Consider the following 26,387-nt stretch of genomic DNA (forward strand, 5'->3'; position numbering starts at 1 on the left):
TTCTCGTGGCAGCGAATGAACCGCCCGGCATATAGCTTCAGATGCATGCAATAAAATAATCCCAAATCCCAACGACTTTAAGCTACACTATCCAAAGTGTATAGTATTGGGGATTTTTAGTGGCGTGCTTCTCATATATAAGAATTTCTAACAAGTATACAAAGGTGGCTTCTTGAGCTCATGGTCTCTAGCTCGACGGATATAAACGACAACCGCCGGTGGTCTGAAAAACAAACAAGGAGAATTCTGCTCAGGAAGCGAACAATGTCTACTGCGTAGATGGAAGCAATGATCTACCCACTAATGCCTTGCGCTCGGAGCACATATTCGAGATGCACTTCGTCAATCATTTGCTTCAGTGAGTTTGTAGAGGAAAAGAAGCCAAGACGGGGAATTGAGGAGGAAGCTTGAACTCTAAGGATTGGAAGCCTGCTGATTCTATTTGGTGCAATGAGGTGTTTGGAGTTAAGAAATAGAAGACTATATCGCAGATTGACACGACCTGATGACATTCGTACAGTGTCAAGTAGTGGAATGACCTGGTCGCGAAACAACGGCCGCCAAAAAGAATTGGGTCCACCATACGCGTCCATCGTTCCCCTCATTCACTTCTTTGACTTTATCTTTCATTTCTCAGAGGCTTGCAAACATCCAGATAATCGTGTCTGGCTCAGATGAAGACGGGGGGGGCAAGGGGCACCTGCACTGACCATCTTGGTCACCGCGTGATGCTGGAGCAGTTCGTCGAACCAGATTTCCCTTCAGCCGACATATACTTGGTTCTGTTCTAGGTCTACAGCCTTGTTCTCCTGGATGATGATCACGAACAACTGAAGGAGTACCTTATGCAAAGTTTCATAGATGACGAGCTGAAGCCTTTGTTCGAGATTTATTCATACTGCCCGCCCGACGCATCTGAAAACCTCTATATCTATCTAGGAATATTTAGAGTTAGGTATAGAATCTAAATTAGACAAAAATTAATCATACGCGTTATGGTAGTATAGTATAAAATTATAATTTCAATAATTCTAAAGAGAGTCTGGAGATTAATCCTAGCGATCCTGACACGCTTATCGATTATAGATAGGGACTAGCCAATTCCTAGACAGATTCTATCAACAAAATATGATTGGATCGGATCTGATTGAACAAAAAGAAGAAAAACAAACCACACTCGAACCCGGATGGCTATATATAATGTTTCTACCACAATTTCACCCCTTTGGCTGGAAAAACGCGCACTGAAATCACATTGACAAATTGCTTGAACATCTAGTATCTACCTAAGCACGTATATGTTCATATACTATAGCGAGTCAGGCTAGGGAAGAGCCGACATTCTATCTACGTCGAGATTTCTAAGCAGCGCTGGTCGCCATGACGAGACCAAGGTGGCCACGATCCATGCTTGGTGCCATCCCATTAACCACGTCGGCCGAGAAATTCTGCAGATCTAGAACACGATGAATTCGGACAATCTTCATCATCGCGGCATCAACCCTGTCATCAGTACGCGTAGCACCGGCGGGAGCAGCAGCTCCCAATTCGCTGCCAGGTAAGTTCTCATCCAAGGCCAAGGTGGAAAGACAGCCACCCTCCTCCACCTTTGCAATAACCCTGGTGCAGAATTCGACTGATCGGGCGACTTCCTCTTTAGTGAGTCTCCCACTTATTTCAACAGTGCCCTGGATGACTACACGTATGTCCATGTTAGAGGTTGACAGGAACATAACTAAGAAGTGTAATTAAGCAAACATACCTGGCTTGAAATGGTCAAATGCGTTGTCAAATCCAGGTTCGTTGATATCGTTCAAGATGTTCTGCTCACGACCATAGATCTGCTCAAGAGAGCCGGTCACCACTAGCAGGAAGCGAGTGTAACCCTCAGCAACCTTGTTTGAATGCCAGGACACAGCGGTTTCCTCGCTGCAGTCTCCTCTAATCGATGCACAGATCGTAATAGCTGCCGAGAGCCCACTGTTCATGGCCAGATGGACACCGGACGAGAAGAGCGGGTCAATAAAGCAGCCTGCATCACCGGCAACACGGAGATGGGAGCTCGCGTATTCAGTTGCACTGTACGACCAGTCGGATGCGGTCTTCAGGTCGCGCGATGTCTCGTGCGCGCATTCTCAAGGAGCTTAGCAATTCCCGGGGTTTCCTTGGAGAGAATGTGTTTGTAGAAGTCCCAGGTGCCTGTTGCTCCGGACGCCTTCTTTTTGGCAGAAACGCGGTCTTGCTTGATGGTAATCCCAACCGAAACGGTGCCATCGTGCAACGGAATATACCAGGCCCAGCCGCTTCCATCTTATTCCTTTATTAGTCTGCAGTGTTGGTAGAGAGGTCCGAATTTGCGGTACTGACCATCAATTGCCTCGAAAAATGGGTCACCCTCTCCAGGGCCATGAACCGCCGCTGACTCCCAGTATCCCCAGGTCGCAACACTCTTGAGCCCTTGGTTATACTTACGGCTCTTCATATATTTAGTACTTACTAGACCCGCCCGGCCGGATGCATCGACAAGGTACTTGAATCGAATGGTCCCTGAAGCACCGCTCTCCTTTTGCGACCAGGAGGCAGAAACTGGTCGGCCCAAACTCTTTGTGGTGCCCTCAGCAACACCCTCGGGCTCCGTATGCTTGTTCTCAAAGTCAACTGCGGTTACCTTCGTCTTGTCAAAGATTTTCGCACCGCAGTCTCCTGCATGCGTAAAGAGAATCTGATCTGCTTCGGAGCGAATCACGTTGAATGCATGATTTCCAGCTCCGCCGGCGGCAAGAAAATCGGTGACTGAGCAGCTTCACAATGAGTCTGACGTTCATTTAAAATGAGAGGGACATAGCTGGCGGTCTTACACCCAGGTTTCCTCGAGTTGAATTTAAAGGTAGCTCCATTCTGTTTGACGAGTCATTTCAACTGAGCTTCATTAAGGAAACCTGTGCAAATTGCAGTAATTACCTTGTGTAGGAATCCGTGGCTGTCGAACTTTTCGTAAGCACCGATAAACTCAAGAAAGTATTTCACCGATGGTAACAAGCTCTCGCCAATATGGTATCTATACTCTTTGTTAAGAATGCACCGGACAATTGGTATAAGAGTAGTTTCTCTCTCTTTCTCTCTCTCACCTAGGGAAGGAATCCGCCTCTAGCAACACAGTGTCAATACCCTCGCGGGCCAGCACAGAAGCTGTATACGAGCCAGCTGGCCCACCCCCGATCACCAAAACGGTGCATGTTTCTGGAATCGACATGACGAATGACTGAGAGTGTATGTGTTACACAAGTTGTCACAATAGGATCAAGATCGACATTTTGTGACAGGTTCCACGTGGACTATTAAATGCCCTGCTTCTTTCTGCAAGACCACATTGCCGATAAGCCGCTAAAGAGCCGGCAGGCCATGTGGACTTCTCTGCGAGACGCCGCGCGAGGTATACATAGCGGCAAAGCTAATTCATCAAATTCATGGAGGGCGTGGGTAAAGCCTACTGCCGCTAGAACGCACGTCACATCTCACTCATATTTCGCGCACACTCGTATCCCGCGCACACTCGTATCCCGCGCACACCAGTAGAAGTTCCGCGCACACTAGTATTTCGCGGAACCTAGAACACCGTATTGAAACAGATAAAATACAATTGAATATTTCAACAACAGTGTTAATTTTTAGGGCTATCTTTCCTGATATAACCTTATACAACTAGTTAGAGTAACATCTCTTTTTAATCAATTAGAAGAAGTATTTCACTATATTACGATAATACGGAGGTATACGTTGTAATTCATGTGTTTTATCTACAATGGATATATTTTGCAATATAGACACTTGTAAGACTTAGGTGTTGAGATATTGCATGCTAATTTATCGCTTTTAATATGGTATTCTCGGGTGCGCGGGATACTAGTGAGATACGTTAGTGTCAGTAGAACTAGGCTGCAATCATCGTGAACAAGTGATGACTCATCAACAGATGAAAAGGACACGGTTCTGCAGGGCGGAAAAGCAATACGACATTGAACAATCTAGACCAATTTGCTTCGCCTTCGGCGGTAGAGCTAATCATCCTAGTAATTGCATCAATCCTTCAGCGGTATGGGCACTGGTTGGGTATTCTTTCCTTGTGGGCCTAGCATGTAGTCTGGTTTGGGGGCTATTATGTAGTGACATGGCCCCTGGGCTTTAAGAAAAACCACGAACTGGGATGGAAAGTTAATATAACTTTCGATTCCTACGTGTAACCAGCTATCGCACCTTCGATTCTAGCTACCGAAGTGTTTACAAGAGCCTCAACTTTTTTTTGCTTCTCCTGATATACTGAAAAATTTGCTCTATTAAGCAATGTCCAGTTCCAACAACGCAAACGCAGGGGGAGACCCGTATAGACTCAACAGGGATTTAGTGGCGTCTACACGCCTCAATCTCCAGCATTATATCTGGAAAGAGAGCATGGAATATGTTCTCCATCCTTCCATCAGTCTTCCTGATTCCGACGTGTTCATTGCCGATATAGGCACAGGTACTGGGTAACGGTTCCCTGCATGATTTGAATGGCTATCTGCATGCGAGCTAACCACTTCTGTAGCATCTGGCTTCACGATCTGTCCCGTCAATTTCCCAATGCGCAGTTCCACGGATTCGACATCTCGGGTGAGCAATACCCAGCTGCGGGCTTTCTGCCATCAAACGTGTCTCTTCGCTACCTCGATATATTGAAAGAGATTCCATCTGAATACGTGGAGAAATATGACGTTGTTCATGCACGACTTCTCGTGCAGGTGGTCAACCAAGCGGGTGGTGATCCTCGACCTGTTATTCAGAACCTTTTGAAGTTACTGAGTATGTTGCAAATTGGAACTCTCAATGCAATGACCAATTGTAAGCTGACAATAGCGACATGAAGAACCCGGTGGTTACCTCCAATGGGAGGAACCCAACGATGACGCCGGGAATCGGAAGCTGTTGAAAAGCGATCCTTCAAACTCGACCGAGGATACGGAAAAGTTGCTCGCAGGACTCAATGCAAGATTCCAAACCAAGTCTGCGTAAGTTTCTATTCTTTGAAGGCCTCATGTTTGACGATGAGCGATGCTAACATGGCAATGTATAGTTGGTCGGCCAATCTTGCAGAAACCTTTGCCGAACAAGGACTACAAAACGTCCAGAAAGAGGAATTTGCGGCTAGCGACTATGTTCTGATCCTAGATCAGATAAACTATCTCAACCTATTTCAGGAGTTGATAACCAAATTGCCCGCCGGGTTGAAGGAAGAGCTCAGTGCTTTGCACACCAAGGCCATCGCTGAGTCCAGAAAGGGCGTGGCATGGAAGGTTCGAAGATTTGCTTTCGTGGGCCAGAAGTCATAGACAGTGTTACGAAAGAAGACGTAAGGTAGGAGCTAAATGCAGAGTTTTGTCCTCAGGTTGTATGAATTTGTGGTCAATTATGGCTGCAACACACAAGCAATAAATAGGTGGTTCTCTGCTAGAATTGAAAATGAATATCTTTACAGATTTCGAAGTATCAAACACTGGTAATTTCATTAGCGTCGTCCATTATTTTCAGACTTTATACTCACCTGCAATATGATAATGAGATTGATATTCCGAAACCAGTAGCCAAGTAACAATTTGGTGCGGTCATGCTGTTGTACTCTCAGCGAGGTAGTAAAAGCCATCAGGCCTATCAAGCACGATGACCATATATATCTCCGCGTGAATTATCTGTCTTCATCAAGTTCTTGACACAACTTGGGTACATGCATGTAGGCCCTCAGTGAATCGACATCTATTCAGCAATATGAACAACTATAGTAGTATCTATGCGGGGATCAATTCTTGTCACCCACTGTATAACCTTAAATATACCCGGTTCCAGCAGATGCGGAAGCCGAGGTGATAATGCGTCTCTTGCATTGAAGGTCACATCCCCAACTCCTCAACCAAAGCTCCTGTTGCCATTCCACCCAAGCACCCAATGTACCAGTCTAAGGCCAGTCTTACCTCCTTATCTGTCAATGCCCTCTCATCATATCCAAATCGAATCATGTATTCACCCTTTGTTGCAGTTTTGATCACCTCCAGCTGGATGGCGTAATTGAAGTACATAGTATTCTTACTCATCTTCATAACAATCCAGCGCATAGGGTCCTGCTTGCTTGGCGCTGCCTCAAACGGCTGGAAGCAGAACAGACACTTGGCGGCCGACGTAGAGCGATCACGTCCTAGGGCATTGTATATTTCGCCAAGCGAGACAAGCCCATTTTCCGTTGAGGTCCAGAAAGCCGCTTGCGTCTCCTTGAGTAAGGACTCAATGGACTGGTCTTTGGCTAGATGACCTTGGAAAGGTAGGAAGTTCGCACAGTTCCCATCAATGAGTTGGGGGTGGTCCAGGGGTACGTTCCGCCCAGTTATTAGATTGTCGTAGATGACGTCATGGGTTCCGCTGATGTGTGCCAATAAAACAGAAAAGGCAGTCTGGAAGACGATGGGAACAGTGACACCATTGGAACTGGCAAGATTGTCGATACCAACAGAAGTGCTGACTTTAGCAACCTCGGTTTTTGAGATCTTCGGGCGGATTACATTGGAAGGAAAATCAAATTTCCTGCTATCAAGCAGACGCACCCAGTAATCAAGCTGAGGTTGTTTTGGTGTCGAAATGACATGACCAATAAAGTCTTTGAAAGGTGTATGCTTGGGAATGGGCAGGTCCTTGTCCAGGGCTTTGAACTGCTCATCAAATATGTGTAAAAGTGTTCCGTCATACGAAGCATGATCTAGCTTGATGACAAGGTACTTTGTGCCGTCTTCCGTGTTGACAAGACATGTGTATCTGACAAAGGGCTTGCGCGGATCAAAGAGCTCTCTCCATTCCGCTGCCAACATGTGTTGCTTCTCCTCTTCTTTATCAAATGACTTGTACCGTAGATTCAGTATTGGAGTCTTGAGCACAACTTGGACAGCTGTATTCACGTTCGCTTCTTCAGCGTAAACATACAAAGCACGCAGGATCTGGCTGTTTTGGGTGAGTTTAGTGGTGAGTTGTATCCAGCGATCGAAGTCAAAGTCTTTCGGCAGCTCTCGAACGGCCAATAGTTGCCAAAACTGCTCTTGTTTGTTCCCTTGAGTCAGAAATTCAATCTGTCCAGGGCTGCAAGGGTAAATGTCTTCAACTTCATCTTTCCGAACGCCAAGCTGAGACAATCGCTCCCACACCGTATCAGGTGGTTTGTATTGAATGTTCTGCGTAGTCACCGTAGTATTTGATTTGATGCTTTGCTCCATCAATGCCGCTTGTTGCCTCAATGTATTCCTTGACAAAATATCGCTGACTTTCATTTCGTACCCTTGCCGACGAAGCATGCTGACAAGATTCAGAGCAGAGATGGAGTCTCCGCCCAAAGCATGGAATGAAGAATTGGCGTGGATCTGGTCTAGCGGCGTTTCAAAAAGTTCCGACCAAAGTAACTGCAGGTTGAGCTCTGTCTCGGTGGTAATGGCAGATATCACTTCCTTGGGTAGGTAATGTTTGAGTAAATTGTCCGCCATACCTTCAACTAGACCTTGCAAACGCTTCCGATCAACTTTCCCAGCCGCTGAGAATGGGAACTTGGCCACAGGTAGCCATATAGTGGGAATCATATAGCTCGGTATAGTGGCAAGTTGACCCTTGAGCTGATCAAAATCAAGGAGTTGTCCAGGAGGCAGAAGAAAGCCCGTTTCTATCCTCCCTTCCCTGTTCCCGCAACGTATTTTGAATAAAACGCAATAAGCTGTTTTTTCTTGAGAACCGTTGCGCAGACAACAATGCACGTATCAAACATGCTCGTTCTCATGACAACACTTTCAATCTCACCCAATTCAATTCGGTAGCCGTTGATCTTAACTTGATCATCTTTCCTTCCAAACAGTTCGATGTCGCCATTGGGTAATATTCTTGCAAGATCACCAGTGCGATAGATTCTTCCCTCGGGCCTGTCAACAAATGCGCGCACCGTGGCGTCAGGGCGATTCAAGTACCCCCCTCGCCAGCTGGGGACCCGAGAGGCAAAGTTCACCGACGCTGCCATTAGACACTGCGTTCATTGTCTCAGGATCAAGGATCAGGGCAGTGACACTCTTAAAAGGCCTACCAACATTACGTAGATTCATTTGTGGATGAATAGGCGTGGTGGTGATAGAAATGGTGGCCTCAGTCGGTCCGTATGCGTTATATATCGTCACGCGCGGTATCCATGCAGCCAGCAATTGCGGGGTGATGGCTTCTCCTCCGGTAATTAATATTTGAAGAGTCGGCACTTCCTCAGGATTGATGAGTGCGGTCATCGAAGGTGTCATATTGGCTCGGCTGACATGCATTGTATTGATCAATGTGGTGAGGTTGGATTGAATGACGCTCTGTGGAGCAACACACAGCGTACATCCACTGGAGAGAGCTGTAAAAAGCGTGTCTAGAGAGCCGTCAAATGTATAGTTTGGAACCCATAAAAACCTATGCGTGATCTCAGTCTTCGTTGCTTCATTGATTGCCTGGGCTGCCGCTGATAGGCCCTCGTGCATCAAAAGGGTCCCCTTCGGCTTGCCAGTACTGCCGGAGGTGTATATAACATATGCGAGGTTGTTGGGCTTCAATCCAGGCACATCATGTCTCTCGATCGGCATTGCGTCCCATTTTAGATCATCGAGTACAATGACTTCATATCCAGCATCAATAAAGAAAGCGGCGTTGCATCGATCTGCGATGGCAATATTGCCTTCCAAGTCCTCAAGAATTCCCAAGTTTCTTTCCCGGGGGTTCTCTGGCCCAAGAGGTAAGAAGGCACCTCCAGCGACTAGGATTCCAAATATAGCCACGACAGTGTTAATGGACTTTTCGAACATGACGGGGACAATTTGCTCCAGCTTAGTTCCTTTCCTTATCAATAGGCCCGCAAGCTGGTTGGCCTTGATGGCCAATCCAGCGTATGTTATCTGGTTTCCTGACGCGTCTTGCACGGCGACCTTGGCTGGATGAGAAACAGCCATTCTTTGAAATGCAGAATGTGCCAATTCGGGATGCTCTCTGCTGATCGTTTGGGTTTGGTCCCCTTCATTAGACCTGATCAAGTGGTTCTCCCCTTTGCTTTGCAGGCTCTTCATCCACCGTGAATTAGGATCCTCGGATTTAAGATCGCCTGTGGACCCGATTGTTGGTTGCACCAATTTCCAATTTCCGATTTCCGTAAGTGGCGCAGATGATGCCGATTCAAGAACAACCGCAACCGTGTCGACGAGAGTCTGAGCGAAGTCTCTCTCAAGCGATGAGACGATGGTTACGCAATCCATAGTATCCTTGTTGATCTCAATCTTGACATTTTCAACAGAGCCAAGATTTTTCTCTGACAAAGGTTCTAATCCTCCAGACGGCCTAGGCGCGGGTATTTTGATCAAGAAGTTCACCATTGATCCCACGAGATCTTTTGGCTGTCCAGTTGTTTTAAGGATACGGCGTAGCCCATACTGAGCATTATTCGCAACACCCCAGAGACTGTCTTGCACACTCTTGAGATGGGCTTTGAATGATACCGTTTTGTCAACTTTAACTCTGAGTGGAGCAATCATGAGGGTAGGACCATTCATCTGGAGGACACCTGGAATTGGGGCTTCTCGCCCGGAAAGGGTGACACCAAAAACGACATCATCAGTAGAGCCAGCAACAAACAGAACAACCGACCAAGCAGCATACAACAGCACACTTGGTGTAACACTGAGGATTGATGCGGCACTTTGCAAATCAAAATTGAGTTTGGCAGTAACCGTGCTTTCTCGACTTCCATATGATCCAAGTGGACTAGGCTTGACTCCATCGAGATAATTGCTCCAGAATGCCTCCATGGCAGTATCGTCATATTTCTGCAAGTACTCAACATAACGTCTGTATGCCGGTCGTTGGATTGGTTCCTTTCCAAGTAGGATAGATGTGAGATCATCCGAAAAGAAATTCGTTGGACCAGTAATCGAAAAGAGCATGATGAGTAGTGAGGACTAGAATCTTCCCCGGCAGAACAGCCGCTCTCCACCAGAGGTCGCCGGGATACATCAGATCTGATGCTCTGTCTTTAATATAATCTTTCACATCCAATGTGGATGTTTCCCACGGCAATTCTACAGCCTTCTTGACTACCTGCAGAAATGATGCTCCTCTTGCGGCAAATGTTGTCCGAAGGAGAACATGGGACTTTGCAAGGGATATCAATGACGCTTTCACAGTGGCCTCATCATGTCCCGCGAAGCTGTAAGAACGGCTATAGATGTAGCTTTTGTCGCCCATTAGTGTGTTTGCAATGGCTGCCTCTTGGAAAGGTGTGACTGGATAAGCATCTTCGACCTCCGAATGTTCGACTTTCGCATATTCCGAAGAAAGAGGCTCACGAAGAAGTGCAAACGGGGTTATTTGGTCTTCATCGCTGACTTCTTCGGCTAGCTTCTCAACAAGACCAGCGACAGCAGAGAGCGAGGCTCCAAGAATAATATCATCGACCTTCAAGTGAAGGGAATGTTCAGATAGAAGCCATGAGATAACCTGGATGGCTTCAAGGGATGTGCCGCCTAACGAAACGAATGAGTCACCCAGGGAGATATATGATTCCGGAATTGACAAAAGCTCTGCCCAGAGTTTTCTCAATATATTTTCGTTCTCAGTGAGGGTGCTGCCATTTGTCTCGGTCTTGGAACGATGAGGAAATAACTGTCCTGAATCACGTTGGCGCTCAACAATAACTCGAACCGCTGGCATATCGACTTTCCCGTTGGCATTCAGTGGCATTGCAGGGATGGAAACCCAGAAACTCGGTACCATGTAAGATGGTATCCTCGATGGGAGAAATGAGCGAAGACTTTCGACAAGGGGATCCCATTCGCACTCAGCACGACTGACAACGACAGCGACGAGAAGCATTTTCTCATTCACAAGAACTGGAACCACAGCCGATTGCTCAACATCCTCATGTGCTTGGATTACTGAGTTGGGCTCGCCGGGGTCAACTCTCTGGCCATTGATTTTGGCTTGAAAATCAATCCGTCCCAGCATTTCAATGGACCCGTCGGCGTGACGAACCGCCATATCGCCTGTCCGATAGAGTCGACCTGGGCCAAATGGGTTGTCCATAAAACGCTGATTTGTTTCTTCTTGAAGATTCAGATACCCTCTTGCGAGCTGCGCACCTCCAAGACATAACTCGCCAGGGACGAGTAGAGGTGAAAGTTTAACGGTTCCAGGGATTAGAATGTACGATGTCGTTGTGTCAGACGGTTGTCCAATATTTCGAGGATTGGAATCGCTGAACAACCTGCAACGCCAATTGAGTTGTGTGCATTCGCTAAGGCCGTAGGACGAAAAGAGTTCTACCCGATGTGCCCATCTCTTGATCACGGTCGAACTGACCATCTCACCACCCAATACTAGTCGTCGAAGGAGGGGCACTTCATCGGGTGAGATCAATGTCGCGGTTGTTGAAGTCATATCAATTGAGTTGATCTGCATGGTGTTTATTGTGGAAGTCAAATTCACAGTAATATTTTCTTTGAGGCCAGACACAGGCAGCCGCCTACACTCAGAGTCGCCCAAATAGATCTCTGTGCCGCGGAAAAGACAGGGTTGTAAAAAAGCAATTGACGAAGATTGGTAATTCTGGGGAAAGCCTTCAGGCCGCTGAATGCGGCTTGATGCTCAAGCTGTACTGCTTTGGGGTTCCCACTAGAACCCGATGTATAGATGATGTATGCGAGGTCACTAACACGCTGATTCGTCATGAGGTCGGTTTCATCATAATGTGTTGACTGCCGGAGTAAATCGTCGACTTTGAACTCCTTCTCAAACTCGCCTGCTGTATTGTCATCCACCAAGATGAAATCCGCCTGAACATCCTCTGTGATGTAGGACCTGCGCGCTGCTCCGGCATCCGGGTCCAAAATGACGTATGCAGCACCAGCTTTCAGGATGGCCAAAAGTGCGACAATGAAGTTGATTGATATGTGCATATGTACCGGCACAATTGAAGCTCGAAGTGATTGTATCTGTCGTGCTAATCGATTAGACCGCGCGTTCAGCGTTGAAAAAGTGAGTGGTTCATCCCGTTCAAACTGCACTGCCTCGGCATCAGGTGTCAATTTAGCTTGTCGTTCAATCAGGAGATGCATTAAGCCGCTGTTGTTTGCATGTTCTTGTAATATTTGCTTCTCCATTGGTGACATTATCTGGAACTCCGAGATGCTTGAGTGATGGCTCTCCATTGTCTGTTGCAGTGCAGTCGCAACATGGTCCAGTAGCACGCGAATGTCTCTCTCTGGGACGGTTGAGTTGTGCCATATACTGAATTTGAGATTTGTTGAGACACAAATGTTGAGAACTAGAGCAAATAATTCATCTCCAGTGGTAAGAGGTTCATTACCATTGCCTGCCCAGATAATGGAAACTTTGACCTGAGGATTATGTGCCGAGGTTTTCGCAAGTATGTTTTTGTAACCAACATGTGCATGGGAAGACGATTTGGCGCTAACTGTTCCCACATGACGTATCCATGATAGGACATCCGTGTCCTTTGGAAGCGTAAGAAATAGGGGAAAGTCGTGGTCTAATATCCCGATTGCTTCATCTTGTCCCAGGCTTGAGCGATCCCGGCCAGCCACGGCAAATTCGGTTGTGCGCTGGCCATCTGCCATATGTCGCGCAGACACAATAGCCCATATTCCATAAAACACATCGTGTAGACGAACATTGTGCGTTTTGCAGAACCATAGAGTGGCCTCAAACAGCCCATCGGATATGGCGAGCGTCGACTTGCAGCGAGGCTGTTGGTATTCAATAGGAAAGCATTGTAAACTCCGTTGGGTTCCAGCTTGGTGGAAGATCTCTTCCCAGTACTCATTTGCGATATCGACGTTATTCAACGGTTCGATGTGTACATTGGCAAGCTTGGCCTGGTGAGGCTCTTTGATACTATCATCGTGCGAGATCATGATCAATTAGACGATATGGCTGCCACTCGAAAATAAATTGATGAATCGTTTCTGAAACGTGTTGTTAGCCTCTATAGACAAAACATAGCTCAATTTGTGTATCTTTAACGTCCCGTTCAAACTGCCCTGGGATGCCTCGAGATACCCAGCCAATAGCTGTTTCGCAATGATTGCGAACCCGTGGCGCACCGAGGAATCCACCAGCGAGCGCGGGGCGCTTGAAAGTCGGTGCCTGGCGGCAAGGCTAGACTGGCGGTAGAGCTAAGCCATTTTACTATTGTGGATATTAAGCGGCTGCCTTGGTGCCTGGCAAATCAATCGGAGTAATCACCTTCTTTGCAACCCTAATTTTATTTCTAAGAGAGGATGTTAGAGAGGATGTTAGAGAGGATGTTAGAGAGGCCGCATAACAGGCCGTAGTTGGACAGTATAACGATTTTATTCTATGTTATGAATCATTCTGTATTTTGAAACACCTTTCATTATTATCCCAAGCCTCTCGGGGACCAAATTGACCGAAATTAAGCTACATCTCCCACCAGCCCACTTCCCCGTGCAGGGCGTTCAGTCGACCAGCAGTTTGACTTTTCCCCCGCCGAACACTCTCTGCACAGCGACTCGCTCAGGATGCTGCCGCAGGAGGCACAAACAGCCTTTCTCTCTTCAGCAGAAGACTCAATACGGTGACCAGTGCTCCAGCTGTAATGACCAAGGCGTATGTGGTGCTTAGTGCGGAGACGATCACATCCAACACCCGCTGCCGGTCAACTGCCGACAGGTTGTCGAAAAGCGTAGACCCGGCTCCGGTGATAGTTTGCTGGATCTCCGCGGTTGGCGTATTGGGTAATATGGCCTTGATTCCATCCTCACTTTTGTTGAGGAATACCGCATTGGCAATGGCGAGGGCTAAAGTGATGCCAGTAATTTGACCAGTTGAAATGAAACCAATAGATGCGGCAACCATTTTAGGCTCGACAACTGCCTGGGCAACTGAGAACGATGCCTGGCAGAATAGACCAGCCCCAATGCCGATGAGGACGGTATATCCATAGATATTAGAGATGGATGTCGCTGTGCCGACCGTAAACATGAGTGCACCACCAATAACAACTAGAATACCTCCGACGAGGTACCAAGGCATGTAAAACCCCACTTTGGACAGGAATGCGCCGTTCGAAATGGTGGCGAAGATCATTAACATGATAAACGGTAAAAGTCGAACACCAGACTCAAGCGCTCCATCTCCACGACTGAACTGGAAGTAGAGAGGGGTCATATAGATGGGGAGAAAGAGGCTAGTCCCACCAGCTGCAGTCATGGCGAACAAAATTAAGACGGTGCGGCTCTTGAGAAATTCGACGGGGAAAATGCGACGAGCGGGGGTAGTAAAGATTGCATAGGCTTGCTGCAGGCCAAACAGGACGAACAACACTCCAGAGCAGCAAAAGAGGCCAATTATCTTGCCCGAGTTCCACGGGTACATGACACCACCGAATGATACGGCCATGACGCCTGAACAGAACGCACCAAGAAGAAGGATGGTTCCCAAGTAGTCAAGCTCACGAGCACGGTTGGCAAGGCTGGTTCCGTGGCGCGGGTCCTTGCTGGGCAACATGAATAGGTATACGGGGGCGCAGACTGCGCCAACACAGAGATTGATATAAAAAGACCAGCGCCAGGTTGCAGACGAATCTGTGAATGCGCCACCGATTATAGGACCCAGGACTGTTCCAATACCCCAGACCAAGCCCGCTCCGCCGACGTACACAGGACGCTCCTGCATGGTGGTTGTAACGGCCAGTTGTGTCATGAGGCCAACATACATACCAGCTCCAGAGACACCACAAATGGCTCGACCCACGATCAAGGAGTCCATGTTTGGAGCAGCACCGCAAATAGCTGACCCAACTTCAAATACCAAGATGGTTGTGATGTAGGTCCATTTGATATTGAACTGAGAGTAGACTTTGCCCCAGACCAAGTTTGTCCCCGCGGCGCCGATGAGAAAGGCAACACTGAGCCATGACAGCCTGTCCACGGATTTGAACTGCCCGACAATGGCGGGTTGGACGTTGGCGACTATGGTCTGGTCGAGGGCGAACAGGAATTGCGAGCTGTAGATGGCCAGCACAACGACAGCCCATTTCCAGCCTCCAATCTCGCGCCTTTCCTGCTGATGTGACTCTTCTGGCTTCAGGTCAGTCTGGGCTTGTTTTTCGGCATCGCCATTGACTGGTGCCACATTGGTGCTTTCGTCGCTCTGGTCGGCGTCGATGTCGAGCTTGGAATCATTTGGGAGTTTCTCGGAATTTGTTGACGGTTCCATTGTGAGTTCGGTTCCTTGTCCTCTTGTCTGGCAGAATCAGAAGAGTCTGTAGCCAAGTTTGCTAGTTGTTCACGATCAAATGATTGAATAAATTCCAAGTCCACAACGCCATGAAAAGGAGAAAATTGTGATGGCCCGACGACCAACCCAACAAAGGATGACAAATGTGACGAGCGAAGGAGAAAGGGAGATTACCAAGCACAGTCAACCCCTTTGAGCAGGGCTACTGCAGATTGCAGTACAGGCTAGAGATCATCAGATGGAGAAGGCACGGTTGCCGCTGGCTAGTAGCCATGCCATTACGCGGTGAAGACAAGGCCATTTGACAACCCCAGCTGCTAGCTGTTCTAGCAAAGGCAGATATAACAGGCTTAGCGTCGCCGCGCAGGAGAGTTCGATCTATGATCTGCGTGGGAGAGCCCCACATACCGTATAAACGATCTAGTCCACAGTCAGCTAGCGTTACCGCGCAGTCCGTGGAGCGCGGCAGGTGGGCCTAGCGGGTCTGGGGGCCTGGGGGCCTGGCGGGACTCAAAACGGCTAGCCTTAGCGCGCACGTCTACAAGAGATGTTTGCCTTGGGCCATTTATGGATCTCTCCAACAACTGGCCCATCAGTGAACTAGCTCATTAGATAAGGTCAGGTACCCGAAGGGAAGCATCATGCAATCCACTCAGCAATACTCATATAGTTTTGAACAACTGCAGTTCACTATTCACTGTGCAAGGTGATAGACGCTAGGAACTCTGGAATTCGTCACCTATCTGTCTCATCATGTCTGACGCAGCAGAAGCAACAGCTGCCCGGAGAGGGCTCTGATTGATGGAATTGATATGTTCAACCCAGACGCCGCCCACGAAACAAACGCAGAGATCTTGAGGAATTTCTCCATCAAACGCAATGTCTTCAATCTATTTGCCAGGTCAACAGGTCTATTCCCGCCCATCATGGACACTTTGAACGCTTTGCTGGACGGTCAGAGGCGCACCATTCAGATTTTGGACTACCAGCTCGTCGTTCTCCGCATGACGTCCACCGTCAGCGCCGAATACTTGTTTGGCATCAATGAGCCCGTTTCGAGGGTCAACGGCATGGGCGATGAAAAGATTGAAGCGCTTCGCAAAGGCTTGAAGTCGGAGGAGCTTTTTGCAATGGGAACATGGTCGGAGCGACAGCAGTGTATCATCACCTTGGTGGATGAGTCGATCGCAACGTGGACCAACACTGAGGAAACCATCCAATGGGCTCGATCATTGATGAGCGACGATGAGGTGGTGGAGCTGTATATTGTTTTAGGGTTCTATTCTATGATTGCTCGCATGACAAGGGGTCTGAGGGTTCAGAAGGACGCTCCCATCGCGGGTCTGGGCCAGGCTATTGTGCAGAACATAACCAAGAATGCAGCAGATAGCCGCGAGGATGGAAAGCTAGAATCCGCAGCTTTAAACTAAGCACGAGTAAGTGCGAAATGCTGAATTGAGCACTTTGAAAGGCCTAAAAGAGGGAGAAGAAAGCGAGGAAAGGTCAAAGTCTCATAAAGGAATACCAGCAGTAGAAATATAACCGATAGTTCAAGTTGGTAGTATTTACGTTGGAAGTTGCTAAGACGTCCCGGGCCGAGCCAACGGGAGTCGGCTAGTCCCTTATTGCCCACGCCGATCACTTGGGCCAAGTACATATATACTCGCTCCATCCCTGGATGCAACAACATTTCTTTGACCGATCACTCTCTCAATACTAGGCGGTTATCAGCCAGCAACCGGCGAATGCACTTGCGGAACCAATGTCTTCCCAAACGTACCATGCCATTGCCCACCGTAAATTCAAGAGCCTTCAATCTCTCATTCCCAAAAGCTGGCTCCTTGACCCACTACCCGACCCCCTCCCACTCGATGTCCGCTCCCTTGTTTCGAAAAGCACCGTCCTGACTCCAGACGAACTCTCCATAACTTCCTCATATGACGTGACGTCACTCTCTCAACTTATCCATTCCCGGGCGCTCACATCTGAAGCCGTGACCACCGCTTTCTGCAAGCGCGCCGCGATCGCTCAACAACTCACCAACTGTCTCTCGGAAATCCTCTTTCTACCGGCTATCGAGCAAGCACATGCTCTGGATGCTGAATACAAACATACAGGCAAGACACGAGGGCCGCTACATGGAATACCGATTTCTTTAAAAGATACGTTCAATATTAAAGGGTATGATTCTTCGATTGGCATCGCAAGTCTCGCAGGGAATCCTGCAAAGGAGAATGCCGCGTTGGTGGATATACTTCTTGAGCAGGGAGCAGTACCCTTCTGCAAGACCAACGTCTCGCAGACTCTCATGGCCTTGGATTCGCATAACCATCTCTTCGGACGTGTTTTGAACCCACGGAACAGGCGGGTTACAGCAGGTGGAAGTAGCGGTGGCGAAGGAGCTTTGATTGCCATGAGGGGCAGTGTTCTGGGTATCGGCACGGATATAGGGGGGCTCGGTACGCATACCGGCAATGTGTAATGGTCTCTACAGTATCAAACCGAGCTCGCAGAGAATCCCTTTCACAGGCCAAGAAATTGGGCAGCTGCCTGGTATCGATAAACTGGGGTTGCAAGGTAGTGCGGGACTTATGACGACGAGTGTCAGAGACTGCGAGCTGTTTCTGAAAGCGATTGCAGATGCTAATCCGTGGGAGAAAGATCCGAATGTCGCTTTCGGGTCGTGGGAAGGGCAAGGGGAGATAGGAAAGAAACCGTTGTTTGGAGTTCTGAGAGCTGACGGTATTACCACGCCACTACCACCAGTGGCCAAGGTCCTTAATGAAACGGTTGAAGCTGTTCGCAACGCCGGCTTCGAAGTTGTTGAGATCAATGCTCCAGCGTTCAAGAAATATCACTCACTGGCCAACTCATTTTTCGGGATCGAGGGGAACAACTTTCCATTGGATATACTTGAGAGAACCGGCGAACCTTTGATTCCCTGGCTTAACGCGAGGTTAAGAAGAAAGAAGCATGCAGATTTAATACAGCTTAGCGAATTACATGTCACAAAATCGGCGTTGGAGAAGGAAATGTTGCAAATCTGGAGGGATGAGAATGGGAGAATGATCGATGCGTTAATCTGTCCAGTGGCTCCTCATCCAGTGCCAGAAATTGACAGGTGGAATGGTGTTGGTTATACAAGTGCGTTTGTCGTATTGGACTATCCGGCTGGGACACTGCCAGTCAGAGACATCTCAAATGGTGATTTAAAGGATGAACTACCTGAATCGGAAGTCCTGGGAGGTTGGGATTTGAGAAACAGGGATTTGTGTAAGCCCTCTACCTTCATCCCCTCAGTATTCCGTCCGTCATACCACTCTTACATGTTTCAAACCTTTGTCTACCCGTTCTCTTCCATGGATGCAGTGGGAAATCCTATCTTGCAAGTTTATGCTGATCCATCAGAAACAGGGCACCCAGACATCAATGATAGGAAGATATATCTGAACACGAAGTTATCAGTTCAAGTGGTAGCTCCCCGATTGCAGGAGAGAAGGCTTTATCAAGCGATGGCACTTATTGATGAGATCTTACGTGGTGCTAACTCGGAGATTAGAGCTAGGATTCAATCCAGGAGCACGGTAGCTTGATATCTGATGCCACTGCAAAACCCCTTGCTTTATTGGCATCTGTCTGAAAAAAAGCGGAGGCATTTCAAGACTAGCATTCGTCATGTTTTGTTCAACCGTTTTTTTCCTGATTTTTAAGGCATCCACTGCTGAATCCGCATGCCCAGCCTATCTCAGGCTATTTTCTCATATCATTATGTATTTAGAGGACACATCTCATCTACGGTTAAATGCACTTATTGGTCAACTTCCGTACTTGTGCCTACTGGCTTCCGCGGACTTGACAGCATCAATTACGCGTCCAAAAAAGAATGTTTTCTAACGAGGAGCCAATCATGTAAAGACAAAAGGCCTTAGTTGGCCGCCGATCCCCTCGCGAAAAAGACGCAATTCAGCCTAATTTGCGTATGGCTACCTAGGTGCTGCACATTTATATCTAGGTATGAGTATTATTTGAGGTCATTCTGGCCTGGATCTCGGCCTCCGGCCCTGGTGGTCGGAGCCAGCTTGCGCTTTATTACGACTACACTGAACTTATAAGAAATATATCTATTTGATAATGATAACAAACAAATACATACATTGATTCTACCGTATTCATACTAATACGAGCTTCAAACTTTCACTAGAGGAACGCCAAATATGCAAGCCATTCTTACAGTCGTATCCGGATATTTTGTCAAGGCCCACTCTTATTCAAATTTTCGTCAGCCGGACTCCGTCATAATACCGTACTAGATACCCGGGTTTTAGCGAGACAGGGGGCAGATTTCAAAAAAAGGTTGTTACCCACAGCGTGCACTGAAATCTTCTAATACGAGCTCTTGTCTTGTGCGTAAAGCCCTAGGTAGCACGCGTAAAGTCGGTCAATGTACAGTGTCACTTTGGAGTCCATACAATATACTACACATTAATCAATTCAAGGCTCGGCTCGTCAACTCACTACGGCCCCACAAACCGCTCGGGTAGTTTTCATATGCAAGTCATGGCTACGATCCGTGACGGCGATCTATGGGGCTTCCACCCGAAACCCTAAAAGGTTAATAAAAACATTGTTCTATTCAAATAATATCAACAGCCTTCTTTGCAACACGATTAGGACGTGCGTTTATGAGTTGAGTCTTTCCCAGTTTCTTTTTTCTTTTTGCTTTTCATCCCAGAAAAACATACCAACCACGTCGCTGCATCGCTGTAGCCCAATCACAACTCTCAGCAGAAGTGACCCTAGCCTTCCAACATTCTTCCATAATTTGTAAGGCCTCGAAGCACACCCTGTAGAATATTGGGTGATACCTGCTCTGGAAATAAGACCCCGGAAGAAATCATAATGTTTATCCAGCGCTAAGCATCCCGAAATGCAAAATGGCCACACCAAACTTCGTAATAAACGCGGATCTTTCAAACTCTTGAAAGCAAGTATCGTTTCCGAAATGCTTTCTGCAATCTCGGGAACTTTTGGATAAGGACCTGAAATGACAACATGGAGATAGGTTATAGCTGACAGTAGAAATACTTTGCTGATTTCCGGATGCGCAGGTGTTGAGGTGCTAGGAGTAGCAGTTGTTGATGAAGTGGCTAGCGATGATTCTCCTCCTCTTGCCCATGAATGTGCTTTTTTCTCAATGGCTGCTAGCTCTTGCCGAAGACGGGCCTGTAGTCCGTCACCACGTTTTACCAGGTCAACAAAACTCAGCTTGTTGGCGCTTTGAGCCTCTTTCTTCCATTTGTCTAAAAGAGAGATTTCCAGGATAAGAGCCATTACTGAATCCCGGCACCCAGTATGGCTTTCCAGGGAAATTTCAAAAGTCTCAAGTACTTGTAAGTGATTTATGTTAAGGGTTAGATTTGATCGAGTCGAAGCAGAAGAGATGATGTCAAATGCGATGAAAGATCCGAGCACGAATTTGAATGCGCATTCAATTTCGGGGCATAGAGCGGTCGTCTCACTTCCGCTCTGTGGAATTGTAGAGTCGTGTGGCATCATCAAAGGCGGAAGCTGGGCCTGTAAAAGTGAAGCAATGGGACCAGATGCCGTTCGCAGGTGTGTCTGCCATTTCTCTTTTCCACCATTGAAAGTCTAACATGCTTAAGATATTAGCACTAAACTTATGACTAGCTGAACCATTGCTTACCTACCTCAAAGAACAGAAGCTGCAGTATAGACATGAGAATCTCTATACTATGGAGCAAAAGGCCACTCCCTTTCGATGTGTGAGAATCATTTATCATCACCTGCATCTCATGAATGGCTATATCGTAGTGGCTATTTTGGGTCCGTAGTTGGATGAGGCTAATAGCAATGTCACTATTTGGCGATGATGAGCTTGAAAGACGTTGGCGTTCGCTCAGAGCTAAAGCCGCATGGTATACCGATTTGACTCTTCGGAGGATCGCAAAGAGCCAACCTCTTCCTTGTTTCTTTTGGCAGTGAAAAAACGGATACTGGATGTAGAAGACTTCGTCCAGGTAGTACATAAACAATGCATCATCTGTGTCTCCGCTCGGGTTTGTTATTTGAGAAATTAATCCCACGGAGTCGTAATTAGTAGTTGTAGTTGTTTCCATGGAATGATATCCATGGTCCGGAGACGCGCTATCTTGCAATTCGTTCAACGCGGAGCTGGTACTCTGATCCTTTGAAGAGTGAATGTCCTTTCCAGAAACGATGTTTTCGAAAGCCATGGGTGATACTAAATGCGGCGAGGAATGTTGATTCTGACCGGTAGTATAGGTAGAGCTGTAGCCCTCTAAATCCAACGAAGCATCATCCATGATAGCAAGCTCGTTTGGGGGCCAAAATGTCCATAGTGTGTCAATAGAGTTACTCGACTCTATTCCACTATCTTGAAAATGTAAGTCATCTTGAGTAAAAGCCCCGAGGTGCTCATCGAAGAAAGTTTGCGAAACAGCCGCTGGCGAGGGTGTATTCTTAGTAGTTGAAGATCTCATGCCAAACGTTGAGACCAATGGTGACTGATTGGCGTGAAATTGCTGTCGCCTTCCCTTTTTCGACTTGGCCTTGCTAACGAGGCGTTTGAACTTTGAGGCTTGATCTCTTTGCAACACGCCATTATCCATCCATTCAGGCCTCGGGCCATATCCATGACACTCCAATTCGAGAGAAGTGCACGCCGAACACACAGGGCGATTCTCATCGCATTTCTTTTTGCGGAGGCGACATGTCCAACAGCCATGATTACTTCGCGCGGCTATATCAGGAACAGATAAGTATCACAGATAATATCTTACCTACCTAAGTGCCTGCTAGGAGGTAACTAGGTATCCGATAAGCATGCGAGAGGGCAGCGGAACATACATATTCTGACAGTCTCAGCCATACTGGTTCTATAACACTCGTACTCAAATGGGGCCTCGTTCACTTGGCAGATAAGGACCACCGGGCTGAAATGATGAGAAGGGACCAGGCTTAATATACCCCTCCTTCAGCCGCGATGTGGTTTGATTATGTAATAATACGACTCAAAGCGCATCAGGAAATGTTGGGATGAAACATCACCGACCGTCCAGAGTGTGTCTAGGAGGCGCTGGCTCTAGGTTCTGGTGGCGCTATGGGGCCAAAAGACGGTTACTAGTAATTAATAGTAATATGCTAGTAATCATTGATGAAGAAATTTTATTTTAAAAAAAAAGTTAGTATTGGTATGCGCTAATAAAAGGAAGCTGACAAGGCTAGCCATATGTGACCTAGGATCCGCCCCCCAACGTCTAAGCGAACAGAATACCAAGTGACCAGTCCACCCACACCAATGATGCCGACCTTTTTACGAAGACCGCAGTCGTGCTGCTTCGGGGGAGGGGGAGTAGGTGGTGATACCGCCACACAACATCGGCGCGCCCTCTGGAGACGAAATGGCATCGGGGATCTTAACGACAAAGTGGGAGGACGAACGGTTATACAGCAACTATCCACCATAGGACTAGCGTCCATTGGCAAAGGCCCCATTGTTCGTGCCAACCATGCGGTACAGACCCTTACTTGCAGATATGTCCCTATTATACGCTGATTTCCCGGGGCTTGGATATGAGTTCGTCTGCCGGGCGGTTGGGAATAGTTGTGCTGGACGGATAATCTGGTTGTTGGAAGGCTCAGAACATGTACATGTCTTGTTGAGATACCATTAAGTTGCAATCTTGCCATGCATATCAAAGGCTGGTCAGAATGAGCCGATATGAGATACTCTCATTACCGTGTTAGCAGTTTGGTGATCCTTCTTTGATAGGAAAAATATTGGACGACCCTAAGGACACCATAGTTTTCGCGCACCATGGAATATGTAACGAACTGGGTTTGTTACCATTCGCGGATGCCTGACGTAGATGGCATCCACTTAGGCATCCACGCCTACATGTACTTAGTTCTATCTCAGCTTCCTTCTCCTTCTTCTTCTTCTTCTTCTTCTTCTTCTTCTTCTTCTTCTCCTCAAGCTATTACTTTTCGTCGAACCGCTACTGTTTTATTGCTTCGTATGCTACGCCGTACGTTGATCTGTGAGCATCTGAGCATCCTCACAGAATATAAGGTGATACTACACCCATGGGCCATATCCCAAAATTTAACACCCACTTAGTATTATGTCCAACTTCTAGCTTAAAATATGGCCTTAATATCATTTTAAAAACTACTAAAGAATTACTAAAATATTAGTTAGAAAATCTGGAATAAACTAACAACACGTACACGTAGCTACTCATTTTCGTCTTCTGCATATAGTGCCGTGTCCTTTAGCGCAGCTCCACTCCACATCCACACCGCCGGGTGACTCCATTTCACGCGCGTCGCGTTTTTTCCAGCTGCCGTTCAGCTCTCTTCTTCAAGTTCGAGGTTTTATACAGTTAGCGTCGCCGCTTCTCCAGGGCTATTATGGCCCGAAAGCAGAAAGCTCAGCCGCCGCCAGTTATACAGACACAGACGGATGGCCTCCCTGAGCCCACAACCTCAACAGTCATCCTTCCTGATGTCCCCAGACTTTATTCGGATTGTGACTTCCTCACATGGGCATCTGCCATCCAGAATTGCCTGATCGTCGAAAATTTGGATAGCTTGATTGATCCATTAAAGCCGAGGCCGGCTGCATCAACTCACTCATTACCGTTGAAATGGAGATTCTGGTCTCTGACTGTTCGGGATTGGCTGTTTAACCAACTCGATGACCAAATGGCAGGGTCGATAAAAAGTCTACCTACCGAGCCAGTGTACGCCGATGACCTCTGGAGGGAGATTGAAAAGCTCCATGACAAAGGCTCGGAAGAGAATGCCAACGAGGCCGCATGCAAGCTTTTCAACATGCGACGCTCATACTTCGCCGGGGCTGAAGAATACATAATCCTTTGGCGATTGATCAATGCCATATGTACCAGTCTCAAAATAGGTATCACGCCGTATATGTCTACTGTGATCATGTTTGACCAGGTCAAACCTGATCTACCAGAACCTGTTGCATTACTACGTGGGCGAATTGCAATGCGTGGAGGGAACGCAGTCAACATGGAACAGTCTGAGTTCTTTGAAATCTGTGACAGGCTTCTCGGAGATGATTTTGAACCGCTTCCATCACTTACCAGTGCCATGATTGAAGCTGAAAGCAAAGTCAAGAAAGTATCATAAGAATTACCCTCCAAGGGCCCCGGAGGAAATATCTCTCGGAAAAAGATCCGAAGAGCTCCACCTAAGGGCAAGAACTATGCTGAGTATGCTAGAAAATGGCGTCAACACACACCACAGCAGGATAGCAATGGCAAATGTTCTTATTGCAACATGGGAAATCACAGCTGCTCCGTCTGCTTCTACCTTACCGAGCAAAAGCCTGCAGGATGGATTCCAGATCCACTGTTGTGGTGCTTCGAAGATCAACGCGCGAAGGGCAATATTGGAAAACGACAGTTGAAAAAAATCGAAAAAGGTCGAAAGTTTCCCCCCAAAAGGCGCTGCGTGCTTTTGGAACTCCCAGCCGAAATCCGCACTCGAATCTACACATACCTCTTCACCTCATCTAGAGTCACTTTCGGCAAGAGGGGTATCGACTTGGGCAGGGCAAATACCATGAAGCCTGCACCTCATTCTTTGGCCATTCTCCGTGCTTGTCGAAAAACCAAACAAGAAGCAGAGTCTCTTTGGCTCGGGATGATTCTGTTCTGTTTCGAAAGCCCGGTGCCTATGCTTGATAAACTCTCTACGCTTCCTTTGAGTACTCTTTCGGAGATCCGCCATATGCGTGTCGGTGGGGGTGAGTTGAAGTTGTGTCATCCAGGTGATCCCTATCCCATTTTTTACAGTATTCCCTGGGTCCTCAAGTTACTCCCTGGTTTACAACTAAATACACTTACCGTCCTTGAGCCGGTCCTCGGCCATGCGTCCTATACTATGTTGAGCGAATTCATTCAACATGGCACTGGTTGGAAGAAGCTCTACTTCATCACCCCAAATTCCAACATGCTTGGTTTTGAAATAGTGATGTTTTATGGTGGTGTGCCCCCAATCTTACGCGAACCTCAACCAAGCACCTGGAAAACAGTTCTATCCAGTCGGGATGGGCCTGATACCGGAACGTCTGTCAGTATTTATCGGTCAACGCAGTCAGATTCCCCTGGGGCTGTTCTCGACCCGCAGACACGCGAGCCTTTCGAGCAGAAAAAGAACCGCAGAAAGCGAGGAAGGTTTGGCTTGGCTGCAGACCAATCCTTGACAGCTGAGGGTGAGGCTGAAAAAGAGTTACTGGTTATTGTCAAACGCGGACATGACGTTGACATCGTAGAAGAAGTGAACCCCCCCTACCTCCCTAAAGACATTTGGAGTTGGACACGGGCTATGAGTTGGGCAGAAATTCGTCGTGAGTGTTACGACAACACAATACAACTTTATGAAGATCGACACTATCCTGGATGGGATCAAGGTGTGGAGATTGATTCATACGATAGGATTGACGAATATACATGGAACGCCGCCAACCACTAGACAGAGTCTATCAACGAAAGATCATCATTGGGCCTGATCAGGACGGAAAAGAAAAAAGAAAAAAGAAAAATGCGGCGGCCAAAACCCCCAAACTTGAATATAATCCATTTCCTCAAAACAAAATCTCCATCCGTGTGCTGAAGATATGTCTCAAAACTGCTCTTCGGGCCAAGTAATGCTGTATGGATTATTTACTACTTCGCTATTGCGACGGGGATAATTTGGGAGGTGTTCTCGCCTACCGATAAATACTAGTCAGTCACCTGGACAGATAACGGAACCGTCAAGTCGGATGCGTCGAGAATATCATGATCCATGGGTGTTACTACTACCGAACAGGCATAGTATATTCACTGCCCGGGTGGGCAGCATTGGGAGATAAGTTCAAGTTTGCAGGCAACTTCCAAGGTTGAAACTTGAAGAAGACAGTATCTCACTTCCAATTATTTTTGAGTCTCAATTTCGTCCAGCTTTACAACCAATCAAGCAAGAACCTT

At 47.4% G+C, this 26,387-nt stretch overlaps 9 protein-coding genes across 9 annotated transcripts; 5 read left to right on the top strand and 4 right to left on the bottom strand.

Moving 5' to 3' along the window:
* Positions 1 to 1,361: 1,361 nt before the first annotated feature.
* Positions 1,362 to 3,253, bottom strand: N7509_014131 (uncharacterized protein; the record flags this gene model as incomplete). The annotated part of the gene is made up of 8 exons (XM_056638768.1): positions 1,362 to 1,696; positions 1,763 to 2,079; positions 2,214 to 2,310; positions 2,368 to 2,449; positions 2,498 to 2,793; positions 2,859 to 2,898; positions 2,962 to 3,058; positions 3,129 to 3,253. The coding sequence occupies 8 exons, from the start codon at positions 3,251 to 3,253 to the stop codon at positions 1,362 to 1,364; spliced, it is 1,389 nt and encodes a 462-aa protein (XP_056480757.1).
* Positions 3,254 to 4,341: 1,088 nt separating this feature from the next.
* N7509_014132 (methyltransferase) lies at positions 4,342 to 5,366 on the top strand (the record flags this gene model as incomplete). The annotated part of the gene is made up of 4 exons (XM_056638769.1): positions 4,342 to 4,526; positions 4,586 to 4,839; positions 4,904 to 5,045; positions 5,111 to 5,366. 4 exons carry the CDS (start codon positions 4,342 to 4,344, stop codon positions 5,364 to 5,366), a joined length of 837 nt encoding a protein of 278 aa, XP_056480758.1.
* Positions 5,367 to 5,921: 555 nt separating this feature from the next.
* nrps7 (putative nonribosomal peptide synthase) lies at positions 5,922 to 12,998 on the bottom strand (the record flags this gene model as incomplete). Its single annotated transcript, XM_056638770.1, has 5 exons — positions 5,922 to 7,737; positions 7,815 to 8,064; positions 8,135 to 9,893; positions 10,027 to 11,517; positions 11,592 to 12,998. The coding sequence occupies 5 exons, from the start codon at positions 12,996 to 12,998 to the stop codon at positions 5,922 to 5,924; spliced, it is 6,723 nt and encodes a 2,240-aa protein (XP_056480759.1).
* A 622-nt stretch (positions 12,999 to 13,620) lies between these two features.
* Positions 13,621 to 15,324, bottom strand: N7509_014134 (putative MFS drug efflux transporter; the record flags this gene model as incomplete). Its single annotated transcript, XM_056638771.1, has 1 exon — positions 13,621 to 15,324. One exon carries the CDS (start codon positions 15,322 to 15,324, stop codon positions 13,621 to 13,623), a length of 1,704 nt encoding a protein of 567 aa, XP_056480760.1.
* Positions 15,325 to 16,271: 947 nt separating this feature from the next.
* On the top strand, positions 16,272 to 16,775 carry N7509_014135 (uncharacterized protein; the record flags this gene model as incomplete). The annotated part of the gene is made up of 1 exon (XM_056638772.1): positions 16,272 to 16,775. The coding sequence occupies one exon, from the start codon at positions 16,272 to 16,274 to the stop codon at positions 16,773 to 16,775; it is 504 nt and encodes a 167-aa protein (XP_056480761.1).
* Positions 16,776 to 17,107: 332 nt separating this feature from the next.
* N7509_014136 (Amidase) lies at positions 17,108 to 18,938 on the top strand (the record flags this gene model as incomplete). The annotated part of the gene is made up of 2 exons (XM_056638773.1): positions 17,108 to 17,804; positions 17,875 to 18,938. 2 exons carry the CDS (start codon positions 17,108 to 17,110, stop codon positions 18,936 to 18,938), a joined length of 1,761 nt encoding a protein of 586 aa, XP_056480762.1.
* Positions 18,939 to 20,860: 1,922 nt separating this feature from the next.
* Positions 20,861 to 21,689, bottom strand: N7509_014137 (uncharacterized protein; the record flags this gene model as incomplete). The annotated part of the gene is made up of 2 exons (XM_056638774.1): positions 20,861 to 20,919; positions 21,050 to 21,689. 2 exons carry the CDS (start codon positions 21,687 to 21,689, stop codon positions 20,861 to 20,863), a joined length of 699 nt encoding a protein of 232 aa, XP_056480763.1.
* Positions 21,690 to 23,799: 2,110 nt separating this feature from the next.
* Positions 23,800 to 24,543, top strand: N7509_014138 (uncharacterized protein; the record flags this gene model as incomplete). The annotated part of the gene is made up of 1 exon (XM_056638775.1): positions 23,800 to 24,543. One exon carries the CDS (start codon positions 23,800 to 23,802, stop codon positions 24,541 to 24,543), a length of 744 nt encoding a protein of 247 aa, XP_056480764.1.
* Positions 24,544 to 24,693: 150 nt separating this feature from the next.
* On the top strand, positions 24,694 to 25,890 carry N7509_014139 (uncharacterized protein; the record flags this gene model as incomplete). The annotated part of the gene is made up of 1 exon (XM_056638776.1): positions 24,694 to 25,890. One exon carries the CDS (start codon positions 24,694 to 24,696, stop codon positions 25,888 to 25,890), a length of 1,197 nt encoding a protein of 398 aa, XP_056480765.1.
* Between the last annotated feature and the right edge of the window lie 497 nt (positions 25,891 to 26,387).

Source organism: Penicillium cosmopolitanum (genome assembly GCF_028827165.1).
Source record: "Penicillium cosmopolitanum strain IBT 29677 chromosome Unknown utg000013l:1.0-859999.0:1.0-860633.0, whole genome shotgun sequence".
Taxonomy (NCBI): domain Eukaryota; kingdom Fungi; phylum Ascomycota; class Eurotiomycetes; order Eurotiales; family Aspergillaceae; genus Penicillium; species Penicillium cosmopolitanum.